General features: G+C 43.7%; 2 protein-coding genes across 3 annotated transcripts; both read left to right on the top strand.

The window, feature by feature from the left end:
• Positions 1 to 323: 323 nt before the first annotated feature.
• On the top strand, positions 324 to 1,904 carry SNRPF (small nuclear ribonucleoprotein polypeptide F). Its single transcript, XM_048301306.1, has 4 exons — positions 324 to 462; positions 636 to 761; positions 1,143 to 1,207; positions 1,787 to 1,904. Exons 1-4 carry the CDS (start codon positions 460 to 462, stop codon positions 1,851 to 1,853), a joined length of 261 nt encoding a protein of 86 aa, XP_048157263.1. The 5' UTR covers positions 324 to 459; the 3' UTR covers positions 1,854 to 1,904.
• Positions 1,905 to 6,757: 4,853 nt separating this feature from the next.
• On the top strand, positions 6,758 to 16,315 carry AMDHD1 (amidohydrolase domain containing 1). Of its 2 annotated transcripts, none has more exons than XM_048302424.1 (9): positions 6,758 to 6,981; positions 7,831 to 7,937; positions 9,210 to 9,274; positions 9,877 to 10,154; positions 12,866 to 13,091; positions 14,058 to 14,182; positions 15,032 to 15,125; positions 15,522 to 15,682; positions 16,059 to 16,315. In XM_048302424.1, exons 1-9 carry the CDS (start codon positions 6,896 to 6,898, stop codon positions 16,171 to 16,173), a joined length of 1,257 nt encoding a protein of 418 aa, XP_048158381.1. In that variant the 5' UTR covers positions 6,758 to 6,895; the 3' UTR covers positions 16,174 to 16,315. The 2 variants fall into 2 exon arrangements, with proteins under 2 accessions (XP_048158381.1, XP_048158380.1); XM_048302423.1 differs by lacking the exon at positions 6,758 to 6,981 and adding an exon at positions 7,139 to 7,296.
• The last annotated feature ends 2,634 nt before the right edge of the window (positions 16,316 to 18,949 follow it).

The raw sequence follows: 18,949 nt of genomic DNA, 5'->3' as shown, positions 1-18,949 counted from the left end.
TGGCCGCGCTCAGCGGGGCGGGCACAGCCCGAGGGGGCGCGCGGCGCTGCCCCGCAGGCACGGACACGGGGCCGCGCACAGGGCACGGGCACAGCGCGCGCGCGCGCACGGACGGGGCACGGGCACGCGCAGGGGGCACGCGCTCACACCTCCGGACTGCCCCCCGTCGCGCGAGCGCGGCGCGCCTCGCGGCAACAGCGATTGGCTGGGACGGGGGAGCGGCCGAGCGGCCCGGCCAATGAGAGAGGCCCGCGGCGCCCGTGAGCGAATGGGCAGCTGCGGCTGCGGCTCGGCGCGTCGGGACCCGCCAGCCTATGGGGAGCGCGGTGCGCGTGAGAGGTCAGAGCGGGGGGGCGGCGCCCCCGGAACTGAAAGCCGGAGCGGAGCTGCTTCCCGTTGCCTCCCGTTGTCCCGCGGCGCGCACGAGGGGTTCCCGCGTGGGCCTGCGCTTCTCCCGCCATGGTGAGCGCGGGCGGGAGCGCGCTGGAGGGCGGCGGGAGCCGAGAGGGGCGGGAGCCGAGAGCTGAGAGGCCCGGGAGCCGGGAGGGGCGGGAGCCGCGCCGTTACGGGCCTGAGGCGGACGGGCGAGGCGGAGCGGGAGGCGGGCGGCGCTGACCCTGTGCTTCCCCCGCCAGAGCCTGCCCCTCAATCCCAAGCCGTTCCTGAACGGGCTGACGGGGAAGCCGGTGATGGTGAAGCTGAAGTGGGGGATGGAGTACAAGGGCTACCTCGTCTCCGTGGACGGCTACATGAACATGCAGGTGAGGGGCCGGGGGGGTGCCTGGGGCGGGGCGGTGCCGGCCTCCGGCACTGTGGATGGAGAAATTACGGATGCCTCATCCCTGGAAGTGTCCGAGGCCAGGTTTGATGGGTCTCTGAGCAACCTGGTCCTGAGGAAGGTGTCCCTGTCCGTGACAGGGGGTTGGAGTGAGGTGGTGCTTAAGGACCTTTCCCGCCCATGGCCGCTGTGAGGTGGGATGATGGCCGGTTCCTTGGTGGGGATGCGGTACCGGCTGGGAGCGGGGCCGCTCGACCCTCCCCGGTCACTGTAGCCGAGCCCTGGGCTGGGGGCAGAACCGTATGTGCTTTGTGAAGCTGCTTTTATTAATGTCGTTTGATTTTTTCCTCATTTTCCTTTCAAGCTTGCAAACACAGAGGAGTACATAGACGGTGCGTTGTCTGGACACCTGGGTGAAGTTTTGATAAGGTAATTGGGGTATTTATTTATGGTGGGGGAAGGCTCTTTCTAAATCGTCTCAGTACTTGCAGAATTAAAACTTATACGGGTAGGTGCTGTGTTTCTTATCTAATTAAGATGCCAAGTGTAGCTCTTACAGGAAGGCTATGAGTTTGTCTTTCATATTGAAGTTCCTTCTGAGAGGAGAAAAAATGAATTTTTGAATATATTTAAAGAAGTATTTACTATCCCTTTTGTGGTGACTAAGTACTTTAGTTTTCCACATTATTGTATATCTATGAATCCTTTGGCAGTGTATACTAGTGCATTGCAACTGAAAACGCTTCACATGCTTGGAAGTCACACTTGACCGTAACTGTTCACCCAAAAGTAAAAAATTTTTTGTACAGCATTGGCAACCAGTATATATGTATAAAGTTGCACAATTTAATGTACTATGTGGAAAAGGTGTACAAAGTCAACAGCGGCATTTTGTTTGGTAGAATTTGGCTGTTGCCAGGCTACATTCAATAAAAATGCTTAAAGCATGTTTTATGTGGGGAAAATTATAACATTTATAGCTAAGGGAACTTTTGGTCCTATTTACAGGTGCAATAATGTTTTGTACATCAGAGGTGTGGAAGAAGAGGAAGAAGATGGAGAAATGAGAGAATAGTGTTTTGTATTTCTGGAAATAAACTTTTTTTTCTTTTTGTTGTTTTTTGTATTTTTGTAGTAAGGTGTTTACTTTTTTTCCCATTGTGTTTTAGTATGGGGGAAGTTAACCCTTTAAAAGGTCTTTAATCTTTTATTGGTGTCCCAAAAACTAATGCTGGAGGAAAACCAGGTAATTGTTTCAATTTAAAGCTGAAAATATTAAAATGAAAACGACTATTTAAACACATTTAATCTTTAAACCTGTTTATAAACCATATGGAATTAGCCAGGAAGACTTCACTGCAGGTGGGGTGTGGAGATCTGTTATACCCCAGTATCTCTCAGGAATATTCTGCTGCTTTGAGGCATGAAGCTTGAAGTGTGGCAGTACAGACATTAAGGAAGGACAAATTTGTATTGACTTAGTAGCCACACAGACAAACAAAAGCCTCCTGGCAGCTGTAGAGATCCACAGACTTCAGTGGCATTAATAGAGTTGAGACAAGAGACTGCAGAATGGGAGTGTGCTTTGTGAGTCTCTGCTGAAGAACGGAAAGGATCCTGTGCTCCTCCTTGGTGTGTTGTGAAGTAAGAGAAGATGTTCTGGATAAAAGCTGCACTGGTTGTGGCTGCAGTAGGTGTGTGTGGAGTGCAGATCTCCAGGCCTGTTGGCTGGGATCACACATCCTTTCGGAGACAACTGGAGTGGTGGTTGCTTGGGGCTGCTTTAGGATAGAACACTGGTTATGTGAACTGGGGGAAGGACACCAGCTTGTCAGGATAGATCCTGCAGAGAAACACCAACCTGTTTCTTTCTCATGTTGGAAGTCATCCATGTAGCTATCCACGTGTTCCTTTAATATTTGCATGTGTAAGTCCATAAAGAGTGAAAAATCATTTTGGATGTACTTGCAAAGGTCTTTCATTGCTTAAACCAGACCCTTCTGTTTGGCAGCGTTGAGGCTTCGCAGCTCTGCTGAAGTACTCTGCAGTCCCATTGGGAAAGGGAAAAGAAAAGAGCTATTTAAACTAAAATCAGTACCATCACCAGGATAAATGAGTACTTTAAAATTGGCAATGAGCTTAGGAAACCTCAGAACAAGTAGATGTGTTCTTAGAACACTTTCGGCAGGAATGAGAGGCAAGAAAAGCATCTCTGGTTTGCAATGCAGCACATCCTGTTAATGACTTCATGATGCCATGTCTGGTTTTGCAGGGGGCTGTTGAGAAATGAATCAAAATACTGAGATATTTATTATGACCTTTCAGAAGACACAGCTGATGAATACTCTTATCTAGATGAAACCACTATCTAGAAAAAAGTAAAAAAACCAAAAAAAAACCCTGAAAATGTACAGTAAGATGAATAATAGGAAAGACAAGTGGACTTACATTTTGGAAAAGCAAGAACTCAGAACTAAGAAAACAAACATACTTTTCTCATGTAATCTATCTCCCTCTTTCAGACAGATAAGCTGCTTTATAGTCTTGAGTTTTCATCCTCAACAAAAGTGTGATCCCTCACACAGGTTTGCATTCTTACGAGATTTTTTGTTATACATGTTTTTTTGAAAGTTACATTCCTTAGACTTCAAACTCAGACCATTTTACTTTTACATAGCACCAGGCATCACTTTGACTAACTAATACCTTGGTGCGTAACTTGAGAACTAATCTTAGTTTAGTTATGCTGCAAAAATGCAGGCATGTGTTTCTCTTTGCTACCATCAAATGTTCCATTCATTTCAGTGGAAGAACCCATGCAGATAAAGTTAGACAACAACTTAAACATGTGCTTAACTTAGATCTTGGTCCTAAACGGTGTGGTAAGAGTTGCAGTGCAGGTGAAGATAAAGTCCTCTGAATATATCAAAATAGTTGGAGCTGGTCCTTAGCTGGTATGGAGTAAGCCCCATAAATACAGATTTTTCATCTCTTTGAAGCAAGTCCAAAAGGCAGAAGAACTGCAAATATTCACTTACGTGTGTATTAAAGACACAAATAAAAGGGCTTGTGATTTTACATGTTAAATATAAGGTACATTAAGTAACTAAAAAGTGCTTTCATGTGATTAAGTTGTTCAAATCGTTTATAGGATAAAAGAAATTGGAGACAAAGTAGCAGAACATTCCACCAGGAAGATTATGCCCTGAAAACCATGTATTAAATATGGTAAAAAGTTAGGTGGTCAAAAAGAGCCTAGAAATAGTAAGGCATAACACATACCACATGTAGTTTTGAGCTTCTTTTTGTGTGTTTCTCATTTGAGTATAGGTTGCTTGCTGTTTATTTTTTACTTGGAAACCTTCCCATTCCTACGAGTATGCAAAAAAGAAGACCCTAAATCCTTATTGCTAAGAGACAAAATGCTGCAAACTCCAGTTCTGTATTGTGCAGATCACAGACTGCAAAGAATGACAAGCTTTGGCCAGAAGCCCAGATGCTGGAATTGTACCAGTTTCTATGGCTGGAGGTGCCCACATCCCGCTCCTGACAGAACACGGGTGCACACAAGCTCTCCTTTTCCTTAGCTGCAGGTTTTGTGGAAAGGAAACCAAGGCACACAGGTTGGCACAGTTGCACTATGCTCAGGGAGAACAAAATTGTGTCCCCTGGAGCAAATTGTGGTGTTTCCCCAAAAGGTTACCCCCTCCCTGGGCCGTTACGGAGTTTGCCAAAGACAGATCTGGGAACAGAATATTCAGAAAGCTCATCTGAGCAAATGCAGTGTTTCCATGATTTGAGAGGTGCCAAGTTGTTCTACACAGAAAAAAAATTGCAGAATTCACTTTCACTTTTGCAAAACTATGCAAAAAGTATTTGTAAATGTGATGTTAAGCTGAATCTGACGTGAGGGAAGCCAAAGGTACATAACAGATTTGCAATTTAGTTTGGATCTATTCCACATTTGCAAGTCACTTTCATCCATGTGATGCAATTTCTATGTTTGATCCTGACGGTCTAGTGACCTCTGCTGCTTTTGTAAACAGGGAAACAGCATTCAGCAAATTTCACTAGTAATTAACTTGTGTTAAGGCATGCATAGTGTCTGCTTTCAGGACATTTCATCATGCTAAGTGTATTATTGGAAAGGCCTATTTAGTGGATGAAAAAACTAATATATAAATTTAAGGAAAATTTAGCCAATATTTGATCTGAGACTTGTCTCCAGCTTTGGGCCCTTTTTATTTAATTACAAGTTGTTTACAAGAACAGACATTCTAATGTAGCTCTGACAGTGGATTTGAAAAGTGGTCCTTGAGGAATAAGTGTATCATATTATCATGTAAAGCACCAGCAAGAAGAGATGAAATCCCTTAAATCAATAACCTGATACTCAGCTTTTTAACCTCTACTTTTCCTGGGATTATTTCTCTCATTATTACTGAAAATGCCACATTTAAAAATTATTTTCAAAGAGAACTTTCACTGGAACATTAAGGTGATTTAAAAGCTCTGAGTTAGGCAGGGTTTCTCTAGCACCCTACGGTCCTCTGTTTACATCCAGTGAATTCTGCCAGCATTTCAAAAACACAGAAGAGTATTTAGAATCTGTACTTTTTGAATCAAACTCTAGAATTTCCTGAGGATGCAACCTAGAAACTATTCCTGTACTTACCTTTCTGGGCAGTGTTCTTAAAAATAGATCAGGCACATCATGTCAGAACTGCAGTGGATTGACTTTTTTTTTTCATATGCTGATCTATTGCAGAGAAAATTCTTCACCAGAAAAGAACCAGGGCATATAGAAATACACAAGCACATCTGTAAGTTTTCTGCAAACAGAATATAAGTCTTAGAATGAAATACGCCCCTATCTTACTAAGCATAAAATCTTCACCGATTCTCAGGTGAAGATCAGGGTCTTCACCTGAGAATCAGTGATTCAGGGTCAGGATCTGACCTTGATTCTTGGAGAAGCCTAGAACACAAAACTGATTTTTTTTCTTTAAAAGTGTAACAACACAGCTCACAGGTGCATTGATCTTTCTTTTTCCCCCCTCCACCGCAGCAGGCTGTGTTTCATTCCTGATGCAACAGCTCTCAGCCCACCACCACTTCTTTAGCATCCCCCACAATGGGGTGTCCTTCTGCCCTTGTTATGATGCTGTTGCAAGGTTCCTCTTTGATTTCTGCTTTCAAACGTATTGTGATACTGCTGGGAAATGCCAAAGTCAGCAGCAGGAACTCCTGGAGGTGGTAAAGCACCCTCTACCAGCTCTCCTGCCGATCTTCTGCATGCCTAGTGAGAGTTTAGGAGGAGGACAAAGGTTATGTGGTGGTGCAGCATTAAGCCAGTGGAGCAGCATCAAAAGATAACACCCAACGCTATTGTAGTTTTACTCACTTCTCAGGTTTGATATTAAATACAAATTACTGGGCCATAGATGCAAATCTTGCCCCATTTGCAAACAAGACTTCACCAGAAAGGCTCGTTCAAAGAGCCAACTGTTTCTGCTGACCAGTAGTATGTATATGCACGTAGATGTGTTACCAGCATTTTAAATCGATTCTCTTTTTAAAAGAAAAGAAAGTGTCTAAAGAAGATTGCCACCCCGGGAAAAGTGTTTGAGGGACCACTTGTTCAGAAAGACACTCCATTTTCCAGCTGGGAAATACTGGAGTCCTGTAGACGCTATGAATATGTGAAGCGAGAAGAAAACAAAAAAATCCGTGTTGGGAGTAAATATTTGCTCCCTGATTCTCCAATCCCTCATCCTGTAGGGGGCAGCAGAATCGCACAAACCTTTCGTTATTGGAATGGGATTAATTAGTATCTGCCTGGACAAATGAATGTCTGCCTGAACATCTGGCGCGGTGGGTGGGAGGTGTTATGGTACCTCGGGGGTTGTTGCTGGGACGCGGGCAAGGAGGTGGGCGCTGGCAAACTGATGGATGCTGGAGAGGTGATGGACGCAGGGAACAGGGCACGTGGGCAAACAAACGCTCCCACATCAGAGGCTCCTATTTTCCTGGCAAAGGGAAATCTCCAGGTGGTGCTGTGAGGACTGAGAGCTCCGGGAAGCCCCAGCTGGAAAACCCGGTGTTTCGGAGCTGATCATGAACCAGCGCGATGCACGAATGTTGTCACGCTATCCTGGACCGAATCAAGCACAGCATCCCGCGCCTGGAGCGGGCTGCGCAAAGTTAGGGCAGACCAAGCCGGGCAGGGCCCAGGCCGGGTCCGGAGCCGGGATCGGGGTCGGGCTGGGGCTGGTGCCGGGCGAGGCGGGGCAGGCCGGGGGCAGGAGGGGCGCTCGGCCGCACCGCCCCGGGGGACTTTGAGCCGAGCGGCCCCGGCACTCGGTGCCCGCGGCCATGGCGGGCCGGCAGCGGCAGCGGCTGCTGCTGGAGAACGCCGAGCAGCTGGTGCTGGTGTGCGGCCGGCGGGAGCCGTGCCTGCGGCGGGAAGGCGCTGCCGGGCTGGCCGTGCTGCGGGGCGCCAGCCTGGTGGTGGGGCTGTGAGTGCGGGGCCGGCGGGGCGCGGGGGGAAAGCGGGGAGCTCCGTGCGAGGGTGGAACGCGTCCCCCAAGCGCCGTCCAGGATTCCCGGTAGCATCCTCAAACTCCACTGGGAGAACAGCCCCAAAGTGGCTTCCCAGGGCACGGGGCGTGATTGAGGTCCAGGCAGTCGATGGCAGTTTGATTTCTGTGAGGGGAAGAGTGCCCTGCAGATAGATACCTGATGGAGCAATGCTGTATGCTCGCTGATCCACTGCAGGAAAACAATGTTACCTAGCAGGAATTAGAACAGAAGAGTACCAAGGTGTTGTCCAGAGGGATCTAAGCAGAGGACAAGCGTTATGGCAAACAGCTTGGAACGCGTGGCATTACCCCAGTGTTTGCTGTGCGTCTGTAAAACCAGCAAACCACCTCCACATGTGCATCTTCAGTCCTGCTGAAGGTCCCGCCCCTGTTGTCCCAGGAGCTCTGTTGCTGAGCGCTTGACTTTTAAATAGTCTCACGTGTTCTTTGTTCGTTGTCTGTGGTTTGCAGGGATGGTTGTATCAAGGCTGTGGGCCAGGCAGATGTTATTCGCGATCAGTTTTCGGAAGCAACATTTGAAAGGATAATTGACTGCTCTGGGAAGTGCGTGTTACCAGGTAGGTATATTTTTCATAATGATACAAAGGAAGAGCATTTCCAGCAGGTTGAGGGAGGTGATCCTGCCCCTCTACTCAGCGCTAGTGAGGCTACATTTGGAGTGCTGTGCCCAGTTCTGGGCTCCACAGTACAAGAGAGACATGGAGCTCCTGGGGTGGGTCCAGCAAAGGGCAACAAAGATGATGAGGGGACTGCAACACCTCACTTATGAGGAAGGGCTGAGGGAGCTGGGTCTGTTCAGCCTCAAGAAAAGACGACTGAAAGGGGACCTCATCGTTGTCTGTAAGTACTGATGGGAGGGTGCCAAGAGGATGGAACCAGGCTCTTCTCAGTGGTGCCAAGCAGGACAAGAGGCAATGGGCGGAAACTGATGCACAGGAAGTTGCACCTGAACCCGAGGAAGAACTTTTTTACTGTGGAGGTGACTGAACACTGGAACTCCACCAGAGAGGTGGTGGAGTTTCCCTCACTGGAGATATTCAAGGATTCTTTTGGGCTTCTTGGTGGAGCTCTGTCTCCTCCAGTTTTGTCTTTAGCTCTGTTCCTCTGTCATAGATCACAAGAGGGATGTAGCTGGCCCCACAGAGTGACTCTTTAGATTCACTGCTCTTTTCTGTACTCTGTCAGCCCATCAGCCATTCAGCCACAGAGCTCAGTCTGTCCATCCTGGCCACAGATGTTTGGAGACAAAAGAGATTTTAAGTCACATACTCTGCAACTTTGCCTGATAAAAAACCCCCAAAGCTGGGCAAGTCTATTGCATGCTAAACTATCCAAATGGTGTTAGCACATGAGCTGTCAGACCTCTGTTTCTCTTACAGTGCCCTTGCCATTCAGCAGTGTCAAAGTGTAGAAAGGCTCACACTGTTGTAAGTGTTGTTAGAGGAAGTCTAGTGTGCTAAGCCCAGCCTAAGCAGTTTGCCTTTTTTTAAAGAGTACAGGCTTAAAGTCTAATGAACTCTTTCACAGTTTATTATTTCTCCTTTCTTCCACAGTTTGAAAACATTATCAAAATAACATGAAAAACTCAGCAAGTGATGCATTTAGCTGGAGACATTTTGCATAAGGTGTCAGACCTAAAAAAAAAATTGAAATAAAATAGCCTCTGAAGAAAATCCTAGATATTTGGCTGGTTGGATTTTTATTTTTCTCTAAGCAACAGAGACTTTTTAGGGGAACTTCTGCTGCCTATTTAATTTGCTTGCATGTTCATAATCTTTTCTCTTCCACAGTGAAGTAACCCAAGTGTACATTTACTTTGTTTTCTTTAGGCCTGGTAGATGCACATACACATCCAGTGTGGGCTGGTGACAGGGTTCATGAGTTTGCAATGAAGGTAACAGCATAAAATTGCACAGATGGATTTTTCTTTCTCCTCTTTTTTTTTTTTCTTTTAAATGTATGATGATTTCTACTTCCTAGTGACTCTCATCTTTCTTTTATAGAAAAATACATAATTTCTGTTAGAAAATCTGCCTGAGGGAGGAGGGATGATTTTTTGAATACTGGTAGGCTGAGTGGGGAGTGTACCTGCATCCTTTGCAGCCAGCCTTGATATATTTTTGCATTAATTGAAGCAATATAGGAGTGCTGCCTTCTATTACTATCTAAATATTGATTTTTTTTCTCCCTTTTTCTTTTCCACATAAATGAATTTTTAGCTAGAGATCAGTTTTCCCCTTGGACTCAGGGGAAAACAAGTCTTCAGAGTAATTCTCCTTGTGCCACTTCTTACATAATTTCTTCACTTAAATGGAGGGGAGAGAGAAGAAAAGGGGGAGGGAGGAAGAACTAATGTGTTTTTTTTTTCTCTTCTCCTTGTCTCTCTCACTGCAAAGAGACCTCAAGGCACTTTCCAGTATCTCTTGGATGGAAAATGCACGGTTCTTAGCTAATTGTATGGGGGGGTGTTTTTTGTTTTCTTTTCTTTAACCCAAGCTGGCAGGTGCATCCTATATGGAGATCCACCAGGCTGGGGGAGGGATACATTTTACTGTGGAGCACACTCGGAAGGCCACGGAGGATGAGCTGTTCACCACTTTCCAGCACCGCCTTGAGCGCATGCTCAGAGCAGGATCCACGCTGGTGGAGTGCAAGAGTGGATATGGCTTGAACTTGGAAACCGAGCTCAAAATGCTCAGGGTGATTGAACGTGCTAAGAAATCCATGGATATTGGCATTTCCTCAACGTACTGCGGAGCTCACGCTGTGCCCAAGTAACGGGACTTGACTTGTCTTTCTCTTGTTAAGTACTGCTGCTTGGCATTGAAAATTGGCTGCTGCTTTCAGGAAGGTTTCTTCTGCCTCACTCCTAAAATACAGCCTACTTGAGAAAAAACAGCCAGTATTTATAGGAGGCTCTCCTAAATTTTAATTTGAAGGAAGGCAGGGGAACATTATTTAATGACTCCTATATGCCAACACAGGCTTAGTGCAGAACCCCTGCCTCCAGCCAATGCTCACACTCAACATAACACAAATTAGAGGGTTTCCTGTACAGAAGTTCTTCTGCTTGCATTTGCTGCTATCCTTCAAGCTTAGTCTCTGCCATGAGATTTTATTTTGGCCAGCAAGCAACAAAAAATACCTTATTTAATCCTTATATACCTCCATAAACAAAGTTTAATTATGCTTCCATTCAATGAAGACTTGCATATATCTTATAGCTGTGAGATGAGTAGAAGATTAAACTAAATGTGTTTAATCACAATTATTCTGATGGCTCAAGTAGGCGCATCATAAAAGTCCTTTCTCACTTTTGATTTTTATTTTGCTATGATGAAAATAACATCTTCATGTTACCAGATTTCAGTGTATGAAGGAATTAACAAGGAGTTTTAGCTAGATATTTTGACATGCTAAGTGGTAGGCTGCTGCAAGACAAGGCATGTGAGATAGAGGCAGGCTTATTATGTGGCAATATTCAAGAGATGTTCATTAAAAGAAAAAAAAAGCATACTCCAAAAAAACCCCAACCTCTCCTGAAAAATTCAAGAAAACATGACCCAGAAAATATTTTTTGCAGTCTAATTCTTGTGTATTTGGAGCAGGATGGTAAATTATCTTTTGTCAATTTAACTATAGAAAATGAATCCTGTATCATCTTCAGCAACTGGAAGATGGTTAAGAAAAAAGTAACTAAAATCAGCTGAAAGCACCAACTACTTCTTTCGAGAAGTTCTACTAAAATTTAGAGGACTTATGGTAAAATAAAATTGACCTTTCACCCCAAATGATACATATATTTCTTAGTCCTTCCTTTTTCCCTCCCCTAAAAAGCTTTGGCAGGATCTCAATCAAAATCCTGATTAATAGTCTTTCCCACCAAAATGGCTTGAGCATTTCTACAAATCAATTAAATAAATTCCAGTGTTTTTACAAACATAGCAACTCTTGTGTTAGAAAGACAGATGTGCCTTCTCATTCTCTGCACACTTCTGTCCCCACTGAAGCACATCAAGCGTAACAAAATGTAGTAGTAGTAGTAAGGATATTGTATTTTAAGTAAGGAGAAAAGGTAATTGGGGATTTGAGGAAATTTCCTGAAGGAAATACTGAGTTATCTGTATTTTCCAGTTTGTGTCTTTTTAAATCCTCTCTTCTCTTTTCAGTCAAATGTTTGTGTCTAGCATATTTTGCTTGAATTTTATGCTACCCCTCCAACTTAGACTCTGGATTGGGTTTTCATTTTGACTAGGAAGAAGTCTGCAGTTCTTCCTTGGTCCCTCCAGTCACCATTTTGAATCCAATGCATGATTTGGGGAATGTCTGATTTTTAAAAATTATTATTATTTTTTATTGGCAAGTGTTTATTGGGCCCTTTTAAACTTTAGCAGGAAATTTTCAAAGTGGTTTCCTGAGCAGAAATCTTCTGCATTAAAACAACAGCAGTTTTGTTTTGCATTTTGGGGCACTATATCCATCAAAAAGTGAAACTAATACTTAGTGTTTCCCTCTGGTTTGTCTTGGCTCTGACCCTAATTCTTTCAGCCCAAATTCCTCCAAAGGCTGCTGAGTAGAAAGAGAAAAGGGAGATGCCTTGGCATGGTCAGAGGCTGAGCAACCCCAATGACTGTTTCGGTGAGAAGTGAATGGAAGAAGGGCTCTGCTTTATAACCTTGTTTATAAATTCAGGCAGAGTTTGGCTTCTTTCCTTTATTGCCACTGCACGACTCCCAGCTCAGGCATGTGCGGCGCTCCATAACGCCCGTGTCTGCAGGCCTGAAATGAGCACTGCGGTTCTCAGGCGTTTGGCTGCTGCACATCCCTTGTCTTCAGATATTAAAATTCGAGAATGCTAACTCAGCTGCATGTTTTGGGACTTTTTGCTCTTTCCAAGGCGTTTAGTGATCTCTCCTGGGTTATCTTTATGTAATAGAGGATTCATAAATTATTCTGACTTTGGCAAACCAAACCTTGGGAAGTCCCTTTGATTAGAAACAGTTATCTGTCCCTCACTCTGAATGATGTAAAAGGAGGAGAGGGAAATTAAAAATAATGACTTATGCTGCATATCCCCTTTGAGTTTTGATACTTGCATAAAAATTTTGCATGAATACCATTTAACATATTTAAATACTCATTTACATATTTTAAATAGTTGTATTTTAGAATACAGTATAAGGAGGTCAGAATGTATGAATAGGAAAGCAGAGGAAGTTGTTTTAAAGTATCCCATATCTTTGTTAGCATCCAACATGCCAACCTTATTAAAAATATTCAGTAATACAATCTAATATTCTTTGAATGGAAAGTAACTCATGTTGGAGGGCACATGAATTACAATTGGGTTTAATTTTTTAAGAAGTTTTTTTGAGGAATTCACATTTACATCATTTCCTAAGTAATCTAGTAATTGAATGTATGGCTTCAATGTGTGCCAGGCTTCAAGGATGTTACTCATATGGATCTAACATTTTTTCATTAGAGGGAAAACTGCTACTGAAGCCACAGATGACATTATCAATAACCACCTTCCTAAACTGAAAGAACTCAAACTAAGTGGTGAAATACATGTTAACAATATAGATGTGTTCTGTGAGAAAGGAGTCTTTGATCTGGAGTCTACAAGGAGAATACTTCAAGCTGGAAAAGATATAGGGTTACAGATTAACTTCCATGGTGATGAACTCCATCCGATGAAATCTGCTGAGGTACGTCTTTCTTAACATTCATTTTTGCTCCGGTGAGAGCCCAATCTGTGAAAGAATTGCAGTTTCCAAAACTGAGGTTGTTTTTTCAAAGACTTTATGAAATAGACCATTCATAGGCATCATTTCTATCAGATGATAGGAAGAGCAGTCCATGTGCAGCTTTGGAGTTAAGGACATGGGAGAAAGCCTTGACCTCTGGGACTAATGTGCACTGACTAAACAAACATTGACTTTGCTAATCTTCCACATGGGATACAGACCGGGAATGTGGATATCCATGAACCCAAGAATGACAAAAACATGGTTTCTATGCAACTTGAAAAATATTTTTTTCATTAAGTGTCCTGTTAGAAGCAACAAGTCAAATTGCAGTGAGCACACTCAGCAGTCTCATTACTCAGATATCAGTATATCTGAGCACACTCAGAGGGGTGGTTTAGTCAAGACTAGGTTCCCAAATGTCTTGATAAAGGAAGTCACTTTGAGACCATGTTTCACTATCATTTAAACATTGCTTCCTCCTTGTGGGGTCTGCCCATGGTTATTCTCTGCTGTATTTTAAAAAAATGCCACCAAACCAAAAACTTGGTTGATTATAAAAATCTCTTTGGCTTCCCTATTGAAGGCATCATTCAGTTTTGTGAACTATTTTCTGATGGATCCTTTATGAACAGGAGTTGGTAATGTTTTTGTCCATGGCTCTCACACAGTTTTTGTGTTTGGCTGTTAAAAACACCGCTGAAGGTGTGCTTCTGCTCCATAGGTGGATAAAGTGATCAACTTTTCCTGCAATAAATTAACAAATATTTTTCTCTGTATTCTGATTGTTCTTCCAAGCATTCTTTTCTATTTCTCTTCTGGTAAATTTTGCATTAATAGTGAATTGTCTCCTCCAGTTATTTGGAAACAACTTTTTTTACTGAATTAATTGAGAATAGTGAATAATTTGCTTGAAAATTTACTTAGCTTGGAGCTGAACTAGGAGCCCGGGCCATCAGCCACCTGGAAGAAGTTAGTGATGAAGGTATTGTGGCGATGGCAAGAGCTAAGTGTGCTGCTGTCCTTTTACCAACAACAGCCTACATGTTAAGGTAAGGCCACTAGATTGAAGGGGAAACTTCTGTAACTGCACGTCCATGTGTGTGGTTTTAGGGTCTTTTGATGTTAAAATAAGCATCTGTCTATGCCTTAAGGATGAGTCTGAGTCAGTGAAGATAATCACAAGTAGAGAGAAACTGAATGAGCCTCCTTGTGTCTTATTTCTGCTGGAAATCTGCAAAAATCTGTGAGATTACTGAAAAGTCACGCAGTAGATTTAGAATGGCTTTAGAGCAGCTATGGCTAAAACTTCCTAGAGAGTGTATTTCTTAGTGCCCACCCTGCAAACACCTACACATATTAATCCAGGGGCTGAGCAATTTTAAAATGGCTATTCCAGATATTGAAGTTATTGAAAACATCTTTTGCATTATAATTGCTGAGTGAAAGTATCTCTAATGTATGCAGATTAAACACACAGTCTTAATAATTGGGAAGCGACTGTTACATTGCATGTGCCAATGCTCATATTTGGGAGCCTATCTTTGAAGCTGTAAGAACTAGAAAATCAGGTTTTTAGTGAAATGAAGATTTTCATCTTGTAAATTCTGAGGTGTCTGAGGTCTGGATAAACACCAGAATTTCAGTGGCCTGCAGCCTGATGGTTGATACTGGCTGCTGCCACATGCTGTTACTGCAAAAGTTGTGGCGCACACTCCCCATTTATGTTGTCCATAGGGTGATAGGTAGGGATGCAAGAGGAGATTTTGGGCTTTCATCTCCAAAAGGATCAGTGTAACTGAATGCATGAATGTAGCCAAACTGAGAGATGACTTTTGCCCTTGTAAATCGTTGTATGATAACTAAGCAAATCATACTGATAAGTTTCTTTTTCCCTCTAGACTGAAGCAACCTCAAGCAAGAAAAATGTTGGAAGAAGGTGTTATAGTTGCTCTTGGCAGTGACTTTAATCCTAATGCATACTGTTTTTCAATGGTAAGATAATCCTAATACTGAAACCACAGAATTATGAAATTTCTTACTAGTACAACTTGTGTGTAGGTCTTGCACACTTAAAACTGGTTTCATATGCACAAGGAGAGCTGTATGCCCCACACAGACATCTGCCTGTGCTTGTTTGTGTGTATTGGGAGTTTTTGCCAGAAATTCTTGAAACCAGAATGGGTCCCATCCTTCATGTGCACTGAGAGGCCTATTCAAAATGCTCTCAGAGCTACTGATTTTAGAGTTCTTGTTTTGGAGTTGACGAGATTTATGTTGTGCAGAAGAGCTCCTTCTGTTGTGCAAGGAAAAAGGAGAGCGCTTAGGGATTTGAAGCATAAACAGCTTTGTGTTCCTGGTCAGTCCCATTGTCCCCTTCCTTGCCTACAGCCTATGGTGATGCATCTGGCTTGTGTAAACATGAAGATGTCAATGAATGAAGCACTGGCAGCTGCCACCATTAATGCAGCTTATGCTCTGGGCAAATCAGACACCCATGGCTCCTTGGAAGTCGGCAAGCAGGGGGATCTTCTTATCATAAATTCATCAAGGTTTGTTCTTCCATTGGCATTTGCAATGTGCTTTAACAGTAGTTGTCCTCACTGAATAAAGGGACACTGGTAGCATTTCAGACCCACTTTCATTTTCCTTAATTACTCCAGTGGGAAATAAAGCCTAAGACTTTTGGGGCTGTTATTACAAGTAATCAATGCCTAATTACAAATTATCTAAAGAGAATATGTGTTTATTTTGTGGAAGAAATTCTCTACTGATAGACTCACTGTATTCATGCAGCAAGAGACAACATGTAGACATGGAATAGTGTTTTCCCATTTCCAAGCAAATCTTATAAAATTGCCAGGTATGCTGGGCATGTGACCTGTTCTTATGCAAGTTTCTGTATTCTTTAACATCTTGTGTTTTTAGGTGGGAGCACTTGATTTACCAGTTTGGTGGACATGAAGCATTGATCAACTACGTTATAATTAAAGGAAAAGTTGTCTATGAAAATGAGAGGTGTGAGACAATGAGCAGTTACTGAGAGAAGGCAGTAATTTAGTAAACTACTAAAATCAAATTAGCATGGAGTATTTCAAAGCAACAGACAAATCAGATTTGTATTTACCAGTAAATTGTTTGCCTGCTCACCTTACTCTTATTCAAATAAACCTTACGAAGCATTACCCATTTGGTGCATCTCCATGTCCATTGTCCTTCTCTCCAGCACAATAAAATAATTTCTAATTGTATCCATCTTAAATAAGACAGTTTCCAAAAATGTTTTCCTATACAAGTAATCTATAATATTATTATATTTGAAAATAACCCAAACAAACTGGCAATGAGTAAACAAAGTTTGGATCCAGGTAAGATTTACTGGGGAGTGTGATGTCAAGTAACATGTGACAGAGGGCCAGGGGCTCAGGCATGCACATTTGGGATGGCCCTTGGCTGTGCTGGGAGATCACATGCAGTGTCATACAGATGTTCCAGAAAAGACCTGATTTTATTTATTTTAGGCTGAATCTGAAATAACATGGGACGTAATTGTTTTTGGGAGTTTGAATGGGATTCTGGTAAGTTAAGTATGGTATCTCCTACTCAAAACCATGTTGAAACTTAGGAGCTTAATTTTTTTAAAGCACTCTTTCAGCTACTACTTTTTTCCCCACAGCTTGCACCATCATTTAGGAACGCAGTATGTAGAAAAAAGGATGATACAGATCTGGAGAGTTGAAGCTTTTGCAGTACTTAAGCAGAGGGTCTGGGGTAGGAGGGTCTCTGAATACACGTGGACTGGGACTTTTCTTCAAATTTTCAAATGGATGGTGGCTGCAGAAGCAAAAGGGATTTACTTTCTGAAGGTGAAGTCATAAAACTACACCTGACAAGCATGAAGAACTTCACATCAAAAATAAGTGTTGATATAAGCAGGTGACATAACCTGCGATACAGAGCACAGTGCTTTAGTGAACCAGACCTTTGAGGAAGGACAGTGGTCTCATTCTGATTAACAGATATTTGAAAGCCATCACAAATATCTATGAGCATTATGACCTCCTGATCTTCCTGAGCCTTGGGCATATCTGTTAATACCCAAAATATGCAAGCCATCCCCTGTAGTATCTTTCCTCATGCTTCATTTGATCCAGGCTAGCCAACTAAATCAGTTTTTAAAACAATATAATAGCATTCCTGGCACCTGACGTGTTTTCCTGCAAACAGATGTTGTACCAGATGTGGGTGTGGGACTTTGTTTTTATAAAGCTTGAAAGAACATCAGAAATATGTGATTGCAGGGTCCATTCTGCCCAAGACAGCCTTCATAAATAATGTTTATACAGGGATTTGAGAAGGCTGTCAGGGAAGGAGCACAGACATTTCTTGCATGCAGCGTGCAGGCAGAGTGCTGTCTCTCAGTTCTGCACAGGCACGGTGCAAAGCCTGAGGCCACCATGCTGCAGTGTGTCCTGGGGGTCCCTTGGTCCCAGGCAGCCAAAAGCAGAGGTGAGCGGGAAGCAAGGCCCAGAATCTCTTATCTGAATGCCTAGGGTGTTTGGGGCCCAAGACTGCATAAAGGAAAGCCTCAAATATTCCCTTTTGGACAGGAATAGACATTTGTGGCCTGAAACTACTGATGTGAGGGGATTCTGCTCTCATGCACAAGTTCTCGTGGGAACCTGAAACCATGAGTTTGCCCGGGCAGCTCGGGTGAATCCAGCAGCCATTTGGGAATGTGCCCCAGGGCTGTAACTAGTGGCAGTTTGCAGTCAGAGCATGCGATTTTACTTCAGGGGCACAGCTGGCTTGAGTGGTTCCCAACGGGCAGCTATGTGGTCCTGCAGTTTGTGGCACTGTTATCCCCACAGCTGCCATGGAAGGCACACCCCTCCGGAATGCAGGATGTTGTTTTGTTTTTAGCGTGGCTCACTTCAGTGATGACATGCACAGTGCTGGCTCCCACAGCACGGGGAGCAGGACATAGGTAACGTGGGCATAGGAACTTCTGCCAGCCTTGCTGCTGAAGGACTCATCAGCCTTAACACATGGCTGAAGGCAAATGGTTGATCCCACAAGATAAAAGCCTGTCTGTTTGTTCTCACACTTCTTTTTAATACCTGATTTTATACAAATTGAAACAGCTTCAGGGGGAGATTGAGACCTGCCTGCTACAGAGAGCCTCACACTGAAGAAATAGAGACTTTCTTGGCACATGAGGGAGAGACAGGATGGAGATGTTGCACATCAGGTGCAGAAGGAAGGAGCTTAGCTGGGAGTTCATGTGCCGTGGGTGCCCTAGTTCCCAGATCTTCTGGCCAGGATATGTGTCTCCCTGCTAGGTTGCCAGCAGGCATGAGCCCTCTCCTCAGGGCACATTTAACATGGCAGGTCTTGGACACCCAAAGGCAGCCCCACACTGGTGCTTTGGCTGCCCGTGCAGCCTAGCCAAAGCTCGTGCTGAATGCCCCACAGCCAGATCAGTACTGCCATGTGATCACTGCACCATGATGTGAAATCCATGTCCTGACTCTTCCCTTGCAAAATCAAGCCTGTGCCAGAGGTCAGTGCTGTAACACAGAGCACACTCTGTCATAATCCCATCTATGGGGACAGGGCCCTTGGCACACAGGCAGAGCCCTGGTGAGCCATGTGAGTGTAGGTCTTGGCGCTATTGCCTCAGCACTGGTTCACATTCACCACTCCTACACCTCTTCCCCCTTTTCTGGCCCCTGTGCCACCTGTCCTATTAATTTCCAAATTAAGCTTTTGCTTTACATTTTCATTATCACACACATGACAGGAGAATAGATGGCTAC

This window comes from Corvus hawaiiensis, chromosome 4, assembly GCF_020740725.1.
Source record: "Corvus hawaiiensis isolate bCorHaw1 chromosome 4, bCorHaw1.pri.cur, whole genome shotgun sequence".
NCBI lineage: Eukaryota > Metazoa > Chordata > Aves > Passeriformes > Corvidae > Corvus > Corvus hawaiiensis.
Note: the sequence above shows the minus strand (reverse complement) of the source record. Positions and strands in the feature narration are given on the sequence as shown.

Coding starts and splice junctions, on each gene's coding strand:
- SNRPF (XM_048301306.1), top strand. Junction 762..1,142: donor ACGGCTACATGAACATGCAG/GTGAGGGGCCGG, acceptor TTTCCTTTCAAG/CTTGCAAACACAGAGGAGTA. Junction 1,208..1,786: donor CTGGGTGAAGTTTTGATAAG/GTAATTGGGGTA, acceptor TCCTATTTACAG/GTGCAATAATGTTTTGTACA.
- AMDHD1 (XM_048302423.1), top strand. CDS start 7,154: ATGGCGGGCCGGCAGCGGCAGCGGCTGCTGCTGGAGAACGCCGAGCAG. Junction 9,275..9,876: donor TTCATGAGTTTGCAATGAAG/GTAACAGCATAA, acceptor CTTTAACCCAAG/CTGGCAGGTGCATCCTATAT. Junction 14,183..15,031: donor ACAACAGCCTACATGTTAAG/GTAAGGCCACTA, acceptor TTTTCCCTCTAG/ACTGAAGCAACCTCAAGCAA.